The sequence below is a fragment of the Mesoplodon bidens genome, assembly GCF_964165515.1.
Source record: "Mesoplodon bidens genome assembly, chromosome: 17".
NCBI lineage: Eukaryota > Metazoa > Chordata > Mammalia > Artiodactyla > Ziphiidae > Mesoplodon > Mesoplodon bidens.
Window position 1 is genome coordinate 12,251,544 of NC_138174.1, and position 12,823 is coordinate 12,264,366.

The window sequence follows — 12,823 nt, forward strand, 5'->3', positions numbered from 1 at the left end:
TGATTTCCTCTTTGATTTCTTCAGTGATCTCTTGGTTATTAAGTAGTGTATTGTTTAGCCTCCATGTGTTTGTATTTTTTACAGATTTTTTCCTGTAATTGATTCCTAGTCTCATAGCGCTGTGGTCAGAAAAGATACTTGATATGATTTCAATTTTCTTAAATTTACCAAGGCTTGATTTGTGACCCAAGATATCATCTATCCTGGAGAATGTTCCATGAGCACTTGAGAAGAATGTGTATTCTGTTGTTTTTGGATGGAATGTCCTATAAATATCAATTAAGTCCATCTTGTTTAATGTATCATTTAAAACTTGTTTCCTTATTTTCATTTTCCATGATCTGTCCATTGGTGAAAGTGGGGTGTTAAAGTCCCCTACTATGATTGTGTTACTGTCGATTTACCCTTTTATGGCTGTTAGTATTTGCCTTATGTATTGAGGTGCTATGTTGGGTGCATAAATATTTACAATTGTTATATCTTCTTGCATTGATGCCTTGATCATTCTGTAGTGTCCTTCTTTGTCTCTGTTTTAAAGTCTATTTTGTCTGATATGAGAATTGCTACTCCAGCTTTCTTTTGATTTCCATTTGCATGGAATATCTTTTTCCAACCCCTCACTTTCAGTCTGTATGTGTCCATAGGTCTGAAGTGGGTCTCTTGTAGACAGCATATATACTGGTCTTTTTTTTTTGTATCCATTCAGCCAGTGTATGTCTTTTGGTTGGAGCATTTAATCCATTTACATTTAAGGTAATTATCGATATGTATTTTCCTATTACCATTTTCTTAACTGTTTTGGGTTTGTTATTGTAGGTCTTTTCCTTCTCTTGTGTTTCCTGCCTAGAGAAGTTCCTTTAGCATTTGTTGTAAAGCTGGTTTGGTGGTGCTGAATTCTCTTAGCTTTTGCTTTTCTATAAAGGTTTTAATTTCTCCATGAAATCTGAATGAGATCCTTGCTGGGTAATCTTGGTTGTAGGTTTTTCCCCTTCATCACTTTAAATATGTCCTGCCACTCCCTTCCGGCTTGCAGAGTTTCTGCTGAAAGATCAGCTGTTCACCTTATGGCGATTCCCTTGTGTGTTGTCATTTTTCCCTTGTTGTTTTTAATTTTTTTTTTTTTTTTTTGTGGTACGCGGGCCTCTCACTGCTGTGGCCTCTCCCGTTGCGGAGCACAGGCTCCGGACGCGCAGGCCCAGTGGCCATGGCTCACGGGCCCACCTGCTCCGCGGCATGTGGGATTCTCCCAGACCGGGGCACGAACCCACGTCCCCTGCATCGGCAGGCGGACTCTCAACCACTGTGCCAGCAGGGAAGCCGTGGTTTTTTTTTTTAATAAAAATTTCTTCCACTTCTGCATCCAACCATTTTCTAATTTTTTCGTATATTATATATATATTATATATATAAACTAATATATAATATATATATAATATATATATTATATATATATAAACTAATCTACTAGTTTTTCAGTTGATCCTCTGGAAAGTTCTGGATATCAAATTGTAAAAGTTAAAAAATATAATAATTTTATCTCTTCCTAATAGCTATAATGCTTATTTCTGTTTCATATTTTATTGCTTGACTTGAACCTTCAAAACAGTATTAAATTTTAATGGTGGCTGGAGGCATCTTTGCTTTTTTCCAGGAATGGGAATGCCTCTAATGTTTCATCATTAAGTGTTATGCCAGTTCAAGATAAATAGAAATATAATTTTTTAATAAGAAAAATTGAATTTTATCAAAACTTTTTAGAATTTACTGAGATGAGTTTTAAAAAACTATTTGATCTAGTAATACATTACTTAATAGCCAAAGAGTTTTAAACTAGAAGCCAGCCTATAAATGAAGACTCAAAGGGAGCTGAAAGGAGAGGTCTGGGATGGAGATGTAAATCTGTATGTTGTCAGTATACAGATGGCATTTCATACCATATGAACAGAGGGGATCTCCTAAGTAGTGGGTGCATGTATCAAAGAAAAGTCAGAGGACTTAGCCCTGAGGCACTCCAAGTTTTTAGAACTCATGAAGATGAAGAGAAGTGAGGAGTGGCCAGTAGGTATGAAAAAAAACAAGACAGCATGGTGTCCCAGAAGCCAAGTGAGCAACAGGTTTCAATGATGAAGGTGATCAGTTCTGGCAGTGCTGCTAATGTCAAGATGAGTACTGAGAGATGACACTGGATTTTGCAAATTGAAAGTCACTGGTGACCTTGATAAGAGCAGTTTCAGTTGATCAGAGGAGAAACTTGTGATTAGAGTGAGTCCAAGAGAGAATAAGACAATCGTGTTTGTGCTGGGCAAATCCAGCCCATTTCTATGCCTAGATGAGCAATGTCCCAGAGCCTCAGTAAATCAAGGCTCTCTTCTCCAGATGAAAAAACTTCAGAAGCAAACTTAAGAAACTTAAGTGGAAAGAAATAGAGGCTGAGTTTGGGATCTGATGGCAAAATACCTGGATCCCAATTCCAGATCTATCCCTCCCCACCTCTATAGCCTTGAGAAAGACATTTAGAATTCCTGAATCTCAGTTTTTCATCTATAAAATTAGGTGATACTGTTTTCAAAGGGTAGTGGTGAGGTTTCAATTTTTTGAAATGCACTTAAACCCCTACACCAATACTGACTTCTCACTTTTTTAAGTCTCCCGGACATTTTCTTTCCTGTTCTTTGTCTTGTGGCCAAGCTTTAAGATGGTGAAATTCAGATTTACTTAACACATAAACCACTCTTTTTGAATATAGTTTCCTACGAATCCTAAAGGGCTTCAAAAGGCCACTATGCAAATGTGAAGCCCTTTGAAGTTTGTTCTGCTTGCTGCTTTGCCTAAAAATTAATCCTGTTACAAAACAGGTAGATTAAATACGAATAAACAGGTAAGAGTGCAAATAAAAAAAATGATTCTATTGAAATGTTTTGCTGTACACAGAGCAGTGAAAGGTGAAAGGGGATAATGGTAGAAGGGGAAATACGGGGCCAAAGAAGGGTTGCTATCTGTTTTTTAGATAAAATAAACTCGGCATGTTTGTGTGCTGTTGGGGATAATTCAGTGGAGCAGGGAAGACGGTGCAGAAAAGAGAGAGGACAATCAATAGCTGGAATGATATCCTGGAGGAGGTGAGAGTAATGGCATCTGTTGTACAAGTGGAGGGATTGACATTAAGTAAGAGTAACAAAGAACATGCAGAGGAACAAGAGGGAAGTAAGAGGATGTGCAAAGATGCACGTATGTAGGTGGGTAGCTTTCTTGGTAGAAACGTGGAAATCCTCTTCTGATTGCTTCTTGGTTCTCCTTGAAAGAGGAAGGTAAGCTCATTCGCTGAGAGTGAGAATGGAGAGAGGGGTAGCGAGATTTAAGTAGAGAGTGGAAAGTGTGAAAGAATTACCTAAACAGATGTATCCATGGTTATCACTTGTGCATTTATCTCTTTTATAATGTTAAACAATAATAAATTTATTTTAAAAACTCCTTTAATATTACCCCATTGCCTTCAGGATAAATACAAGCTCATCAGCATCATATTAAAGACTATTCTTTGTCTTCTTCATAAACTTTTATCTCATCTCCTGTCACATTCTCGTTACAATCTATGTTCCACCCTTATCAGTTACTTAAGAGTTCTCCTCAAGAGGCATTATGTTTAATACTCCCTGTGGCAGACTATTTGCCAAAGATGACTGCAAGAATCCATCCCATTCCACATGTTCTTCTGCATTGTGACCTTGACAAGTAGATTTTCTCCATTCCTTCAAATCTGTGACTGTTTTGACCAATAGAATATAATGGAAATGACGCTGCCAGTTCTGGGAGTAGCCCTTAACTGGACTGGCAGTTTCTGTCACGGTGCCTTTTGGAATGCTTGCTCTTGGGATACAGCCTCTTGGAACCCAAGCACCATGTTGTGAGAAGCAAAAGCTACAAAGCCATGTGTAGGTACTTCTGATGGGTGGTCCCAGCTGGGCTCCCAGCCAACACCCAGGATGAGTTACCAGCCACGTTGGTGAGTCATCTTGAAATGTCCAGCCCAGTTGAACCTTCAGATGACTGAGTGCCAGACTACATCTGACTGCAATCACATGAGAGACCCCAATGAGCAACTTCCCAGATGAACCCAGTCAATCCACAGACTTGTGAGAGACATGTTATTTAGAACCCTAAACGATAGGCTGGTTGGCTATGCAGCAGTAGATAAGCAGAACTACTGAGTGCCGATGTGGGGAGACTGCTGCTGTGTGCAGCAGTTGTCATGGTAGTAGTGGTGGTGGTAGACAGGTGATTTAGGCTAAAATCATGGCTCTGCCACCCCCGGCTCTGTGATCTTAGCAAGTTACTTAAATTCATGAACTTCATTTTTCCATAAATGGGAATAATAATAACCACCTCACCTGACACAGTTCCTGGAGTTAGTTGATTTTGAAGAAGGGATAAAGGTTTCTGCTCTTCACCTTAGGTTTGAGCTTGGCCCACTGAGGAAAAACTTTCTCGCCTACCATTTTACCTTATCTCTTTATACCCATATTCCAGCTCCTCCCTGTGAGAAGAGCTGTTGATAATATGACTTGCTGGGCTTACATTTTACTTGTGGGCATAGTTACTGCATTGTGTGTTTACCTATGAGCATGACGTGTTTCGTCTGTAGTTAGATGGATGAGGAAATTCCAGCCAGCCTTGCCAATGCAACTACTTGGTAAGTGTTCTCACAGTCTACCTCCACAGAACCAGTTTATTAAGGATATAGACATGGAGATGTAGGAAGCTACTTCGGCCTTGGGACAAAGCAGTGTTCTCCAAGCAAGCTTTAATATAGCATTGGGTATTATGAAAAGTAGCATTATATTTGTCATATGGCTACTAATCCATTTTGTTCATGGCTTCCCCAATAGAAGAAAAGTATGAATGGGTTTAAGAAGCAAAGCCCACCCCCATAACCCTAATAAACTCCTACTGTTCTTTAGTAGTCAGTTCAACACTGCCTCCTCTGCCCTCATGCAAGGTGTGATGGGTTCCCCTTACCTGAGTTGCCATTTCTCCTCATGCAGAACTTATATTACTTCTGCTCATATTTTAGTTTGACACTTCCTCCCAATAGTCAGTGAAACTCTTTAGAAAAGGGAAAAGAAAGGTCTTCCATTCAAAGTGTTGACATATGACAGGATCTCAATCAATATTTGTGTAACAAATTAACATCTTACAGACATTATAAATTTTAAGGATATATGAGTATGTTCCTGTGTGTAGGTGTGTGTGATGAGTGTGTGTGCAACACTCGCCTGCCCCTCCCCCATTCTTTCAACACAAACAAATAGCCAAAACCTAGATAAGGATTTTAAGGTTATATCCCAAATCTAGCAGTTAAGATATAAAGGTTATTACTTGAGTTATACAGAAAACGTGTGATATTTTATTACTAAGGAAATAATGTATTTATCTCACATAACAAAGGTTTTGCTAATTGAAGAATGAACATTTTGAACTCGTAAGTAGACAAATAATTATAAAGTAACAGGTTTGACACTCTGAAATATGTTTTTAAAGCCTCTATATTAAATTACTATTAATGCTGCCAAAAAGCAATATGGAAATCTTGACATTATTATTCCAAATATGTAATTTAATGTACTATAGGTATCTTGGTAAAATGAACAATAGCTATACAGGAGTCATAAATAAAAATATTTACTTATATACCTTCATCGTCAGTATTGAGTTTGGCTTCCAGTTCCGCTATCTTGTGTCTTATTTCAAGCACTGAGAGTTGCACTATATCCCTATTATTAAACACATTGCGTTAATTATGATTTAATTAAAAATAACATGAGAAAAATAATACACAGTAACCTACCACTACTTCAGGAACAACCTATTATGAAACATCACTTATTGAAGGCCTGGTTGAGAATTAGTAAGCAGGCAAATGCAGGCTTCGGATTACCTGGGTCCAGAAGGACAATAAAATGCACTAAAGCTCAAAGCTCCCCATGTAACCACTTAAAACCCTTTTTTCTTAAAGTTGGCCTCAAGAAGTCTGACAATTTTGGTTACCTGGTTTCTCAAAGTCCAGCAAAGGAGCTGCAAATTACTATAGAAAGGAACAGCTAGGGCAACAGGTAACAACTGACAACATGAAATAAAAAGGAAAAAAAAGAAACACTAATAAAAAAAAATACACACACACACACATAGCATTCCAGAGATTATCTATTTAGGACATCAGCAAGTGGCATAGTAGTTATCAAAATACGATGACAGAATCATTTATATTTCTGAATGCCTATTATGTTAAAGGCATTGTGCTAAGTGCTGAAGATACTACGGTAAGTGAACAGAACAGCAACTGCAGCAGCTAACTTCCACTGAATGTTTATTACAAGCCAACGCTAAGTGCTTTACATACATTTCATTCAGTCCTGGTACCAACCACATGATGTGTGAGATATGGATTTCTACGCCAGTCTTAGACTTGAGAAAACTGAGGCTTCAGAGGTTCATTAACTTGCCCAGGATCATGTACTTGCTGAGTAAGTGATGAGCTGGGATTTGAATTTGTGCAGGATTCCTCTAAAGGACTGGCTCCTCCACTCTACTGCTTCAGGAAATACAGAACCTGTCCTCAGAGTGCTTACAGCTTAGTACCAGACCAAGAAATAACTGAGCAATTAAAAGAGTGTGGTTGGAGCTACGACAGAGGAAAGCACAGGAAGCTACAGGGACACCCAGGAGAGTCTAGCCCTCCTGTGGCCTGCGGGTGGGGGTGGGGGCAGTGTATCTAAAAAGATAATTAAAATGTTCCAAAGACTTAGTAACAAGTACTGATATTAAGTACTTTAAGAAGTATATATAGTAGGGGTTTCATTTTTACCAGTGTCACCAATTCTTAAGCTCTTCTAAAGGGATGAAAGAGAAGCATAACTAAACGAAACCTTTGGAATTTGAAACAGAAACCCTGAGCTTAGTGGAACATCACAAGCAAACACGTTTCAGCATTATAGTCTGTGCACACAGTACACTCCACCGGACTCGCTCCTGAAGGCAGAACCTCAAAACCTGCCTATTTATAATACCAAACGCAAGAGCTAAATGAATCTCTCCTAGAAAACACTGTTTTCAGATGTCACCAGTTCTGCCCGGGGATTAATGACACTGCAGGAGTCACCTCGGCCTCAGGGGCTTCGGCTTTCAGCCGCGGGGCTCCCACAGGCGCAGGCCCTCGGCGTGGCGGCGCCGACGTGAACCCCACACCCGGCGGGGCGCGCGCCGCCCTCCGACTCACTTCAGGTGCCTTTTTCCAGTAACTCCAGTTTAAGGCGGTCGGTGCTCAGACCGTCGAAGGTGTCGCCTCTTCCTTCCTCCACCGTGTCAGATCAGAGGGCACCCACGCCCTTCCCTCACACGGCTTAGAACACGAGACCTGAGGGGACTACCAGCAGCCGGGAGTGGGTAGGCACCGTCAACCATAGTCGGGGCTAACTGCCTTACGGTCGCGGCCTGGCGCCTTCCGGTGACGCCACAGGGCGGCGCCCGGGGTCGGGGCCAGGCTGGGCCGCCCAGGGCCGCTCACACAGGAAGAGGGCTCTGTGCTAGGAAGTTTGGAATTGAATTAACTAGAAAGTAATGTAGTATCACGTTACACCGACAGACTAATGTCCAAAAGAACCAGCCAAATTTGTGGGCAAGAGATGATGTGAAGCATTTTAAGGAATAAGTTCAATTAATAGCAATCGAGGGTACAGAGTGATGTGTAAGAGATGCTAAGTATGTTCACTGCTTTCAAAGAACCTACGGTTTAACTGAAAAGTGAAGGAGATCTCTTGTCAGTACGTCAGTAGTCACGTGGTGTGGCAAATCTTGTACTCCCAACTTTTGTGCCCAGCCTGAGGCAAGCTGTGGGGAGCAAGGTGCTGGTCTCCCCTTAGACACTCACCGGTGTCTATTCTGTCTTGGTGGCTCCCTTCCTTCGTCCTCAGCCAGCGTTCCTAATTCTCTGACTGGGGAGGTGGGGATGAGAGGGACCTGCATGGCAGAGAGATAGTCATGCATTTCATATTCTCCCAAATCTTTCTGGTTCACACCTAAACCATAGCTTTTGAAATATCAAAAGCTAACAACTGATGGTTTTGTTCTCTAGTTTCTCTGTAGAACCCCTGCTCCTTTGGGTCAGGAGGGTCAGGAATCCTCTCCACCTCTAATGCTGCTTCCAGGATCTCTACTCTTACGTCCTCCAGTAAATACTCACTCCTTATGCCATCTGGGTGTGACACCATCTACTTCTCCTTGCTTCACCCAGAGACTTAATAGTCACAACCTGTCTACTGACTTGGACAAAAAAAGTAGTTTTTCCACCATAGGTCTTGTCTACAACCTCGCCCTTCAGTTTGCACCTCTCATCACTTTATTTCCACTCCACGTCCAGAGCGATATGCTGAACCCTGTCATCAGTGTGGCTTTAGTTCAAAAGCCTTAAAATTTAAAACTGCTGTATATACCAAAGCGTCTTTTTCTGCTCCCAGCTGTTACTCCCTAAATAGCAATGTTTTAACTAGAGACGTTATCTGTGGGGCTTTTTTTTTTTTTTTTTTTTTTTTGCGGTACGCGGGCCTCTCACTGTTGTGGCCTCTCCCGTCGCGGAGCACAGGCTCCAGACGTGCAGGCTCAGCGGCCATGGCTCACGGGCCCAGCCGCTCCACGGCATGTGGGATCTTCCCGGACTGGGGCACGAACCGCTTCCCCTGCATCGGCAGGTGGACTCTCAACCATTGCGCCACCAGAGAAGCCCCTGTGGGGCTTCTTGAACATGCAAATGCTGGGATCCTATCCCTTATCTCAGTAATCTTGCTTCTTGGTAGCACTCTAGCAAGTTGCTTTTCAGCTGGCTAAGTAAATTTGAACAGAACAGATTGGGTGGGATGTGGGTTGGAGAGAGAACACTTTCCCCCACTAGTCATTTTTTCCTCCAATGAACAGCCTCCAGGTTGATCAAACTGTTTCTTCACATATGACAACTTTTTGCATAGAATACATTTAAAGACATTATTTCGGGTTTCTATTTTTCATCTGACCTGTGTTCTTAAAAAAATGTTTTATTCATCTTCCTGGATCTTTAAAATATACTGTAAATAGAAAAAATGTTTTTGAAGAAAAGCTATTCAGAAATCAACAAAATATTCATTCTCTTTTAAGCAATTCTGTTGCTAAAGTAAACACAAAATAGCAAAATCCATTAGGAAGTCTGTTTAAAAACACCTAGTCTTGATTCTGGCAAGAACAGACCAGAGAACCAATTTCTGTTTGAGCACAGCATTATAGACTTAACTGGTAAGTCTGGTTTTTCTTAGCTTACCCTAAAATACCTATGAAGACAGAGAAAAAAGACAAAACTCACACTATCAGCTAGGTAGTGATGATCTATTTTGCTAATCTAGGGCTGATGATCTATTTTGCTAGTATCTCAAGAAATTTTCTACCAACTATTAAGCCAATGGAATTATAATAAAAAAATTAATTTGATAAGCAGCTGGAATCAGAGGAAATAAGACCATTTGTCTTTCCCCATCTACCTCTGTTTAAGAAAGACAAGATGCCTGGCCTAACAGGCCCTCCTTTTTGAAGCATGTGTGTGACCTCTTCTTTCATACTGTTCCCTTACATCTTGGGAAGGTTACTTCACCTCTCTATACCTCAGTGTCCTATTCTGTAAAATGAAGGTTGTAATGGTATACACCTCATAAGAATATTGTGAGGTTAAAATGAGTTAGTCTCTGTAACAGCACTTACAACATTTTAACACTACCTAAACATTAGCTATCATTATTTTTATAGCTAGTAGATTCCTAGAGGCAATGCCAGAAAACTACCCAGTACAGCATGGGGGAATGAGTCTGTAGAGGCAAAGTGAGGAAGAACCCTGGTAGCAGTAGATACTGAGAACTGTTTGTCAGACACTAGATCTGTTGCATCTCAAAAAGCCAAGAAAACCTAGGAGAAAGACCTCTAGAAAATGAAAACCAGGCTAAGAAGCTGTGATGGTTAATTTTATTGTCAGCTTAACTGGGCAACGGGGTGTCCAGACATTTGGCCAAATATCATTCGGGGTGTGTCTGTGAGGGTGTTTCTGGGTGAGATTAACATTTCAATCGGTAGACTGAGTAAAGCAGATTGCCCTCCTTAAAAGATGGGTGGACATCACCCAATCAGTTGAAGACCTGAATAGAACAAAAGGGCTGAAAAAGAGGCAACTCTTCCTGTTTGACTGCTTTCATTAGTATATTGGTCTTTTCTGGCCTTCAGACTCAGACTAAAACATGAGCACTTTAGGGTCTCAGGCCTGCCTACCAGCTTTCAGACTGGAATATACACCATTGGTGCTCCCGATTCTCAGGATTTCAGACTTGGACTGATACAGCACATCAACTCTCCTGGGTACCCAGCTCACTGACTGCAGATCTGGGGCTTCTCAGCCTCCATAGTTGCACGAGCCAATTCCTTATAATACATATTGGTTCTGTTTCTCTGGAGAACTGGAATACAGAAGCAATACTTACCAAAATTTTGTCTAGCTATTGATCTGAAAAAGCAACCCACAAACAAGTGAACAGAGTAGAGTGAAGTGAAATGGACAACTAGGTTCCCGCTGACAAGTCCAATTTTTTTTTTTTTTTGCAGTACACGGGCCTCTCACTGTTGTGGCCTCTCCCATTGCAGAGCACAGGCTCCGAATGCGCAGGCTCAGTGGCCATGGCTCACGGGCCCAGCCGCTCCACGGCATGTGGGATCTTCCCGGACCAGGGCACGAACCCATGTCCCCTACATCGGCAGGCAGACTCTCAACCACTGCGCCACCAGGGAAGCCGGACAAGTCCAATTTTGCTGACCTCTGCTCTAAGGTAATTTTTAAACTTTAGGCTCCACTATGTGCCATTCCATTTCTTAAACTTAAATAAGGCAGAGACTGACTGGAAGCTATTTACCAATTCAATTTTATTTCCATTTTAACGAGTACATTATCCTTGGCCCTAGGGAAAGGCTCCACCAATTCTGTGTCCCTGAAATACAAACCCATGAATAAGGCCAAGTAAATCAAAGACAGTTTATTCACAAAGTGCATTCTTTATATAGTTTCAAATAAAGCCTAATAAACTAAATAGCAATTGGAGTTTCAGAAATGCTAAAATGGACTATACTAAGAAAACCAATACCAATCTTTTAAAATTATTAAATAAAATAAAATGCCATTAGCTATTTTACTTACATATTTGTAGCTTATAGGTCTGTGAATATCCTGTCTTCTGCCAAAGTGGACACTGTTATGCCTAGCCACCATGGATTAAAACCTAAAGTCTTCACATTCTTTACCTTAATTATGAGTAAAACCTTTCTAATAATTTATTGGCTTTTTAATAGATAAAATTCCAATGACTGAATCCCAAAATAAAAATTATTTATCATACATAAACTCAACTGTTTATATTTTAGTTTTTACTAAATTTCAGCCTTTTGGCAAAACTTACAGAAGTAGACACGGTAAAAGTGATTACATTTCTGTCCAATTAAGCTGATAATAATCACTTCGAATTTTGATACAATACCAACCATACCCCCAAATTTCCTAGGCTCCTAACAAATCAATAACAGTCTAAATCTCGAAGACTTAAAAATCTATTTGTGGGCTTCCCTGGTGGCGCAGTGGTTGGGAGTTCGCCTGCCGATGCAGGGGACACAGGTTCGTGCCCTGGTCCGGGAGGATCCCACGTGCTGTGGAGCGGCTGGGCCCGTGAGCCGTGGCCGCTGAGCCTGCGCGTCCGGAGCCTGTGCTCCACAACGGGAGAGGCCACAGCAGTGAGAGGCCCGCGTAATGCAAAAAAAAAAAAAAATCTATTTGTATTCATTTAAAATCAAAAAGACCATTCCATTTCCTAACAAAGAGATAAGCTACCAAAGGATTTTATAGAACCTCATTTTATTTTTCATGATTAGTCTACTCCTTGTTTTGAAAAAAATCTTTTAAATGTTATACAAGAATTCTTTTCATTTAGGGTTACAGTTTTTGTTTAGCTTACACACTGAAAATTCTCACAAGCACCTAAAAAAAAAATCCACAATTAGTGCAAAAAGAGGAAACAATGTTTAAAGCATTCCTTCCCAGTACAAACATAACTAAGGTTACTAAATGCCAAATTTTACATAAATATATAATTTCCTACTTTGCTTTCTGAAAGACAGCAAATACAAAAATAGTTTAACGTTAGGTTTAATGAGATTTATAGCACATCTATTATTAGTCTTATTTTAACTGCAAAAATATTTTAGCCACATTTAGAAAAAAATCAACTCACAGAGAATGTAACTGTATTTCTAAAGGCCAGATGCAAGAATACTGATTCTTTTCCTTAGAAGTAGAATACATGCCATAAAGCTTATGGAACAGTCACTCTGTAGGAATGAATACATTTAAAAAATCCTGGTTAATCTGTGGGGAACTCCACATTTGCCATTTAACAAAATTGCATCCATCTGTAAGGCTTTGGTATAGACAATTCACAGCACTTCTATCATTTATCTTTCTTCTTTGCCCTATCCTTCTCTAGTGCCTCTCCCTGTTCATCTTTCTCCCCTCTCATGTTTACACTTGCTCCTCCTCCTTGATTTTCCCCCTTAGAATCATCAACAATTTTATAGTCCTCAAGCAGCGTGTGTCCCGTTTGTTTTGCAGTTTTCTTCACCATTGCTTTGATGCCAACGTTGTCAATATTATAGGCAGTTACACCAACGTTGATGGCAGAATCTACTGCATTGTGTGTAGCTTCTCCTGCGGTATGCCCATATC

General features: G+C 40.4%; 1 protein-coding gene across 2 annotated transcripts in view; it reads right to left on the bottom strand.

The window, feature by feature from the left end:
- Window positions 1-12,231: 12,231 nt before the first annotated feature.
- SPART (spartin) overlaps window positions 12,232-12,823 on the bottom strand; it is a 42,166-nt gene continuing 41,574 nt past the window's right edge. For both annotated transcript variants that reach the window (XM_081214727.1, XM_081214726.1), the window contains exon 9: window positions 12,232-12,822. In XM_081214727.1, coding sequence (XP_081070853.1) covers window positions 12,549-12,822 — 274 coding nt within the window. In that variant the 3' untranslated portion in view covers window positions 12,232-12,548. The remainder of the gene's footprint in view (window position 12,823) is intronic.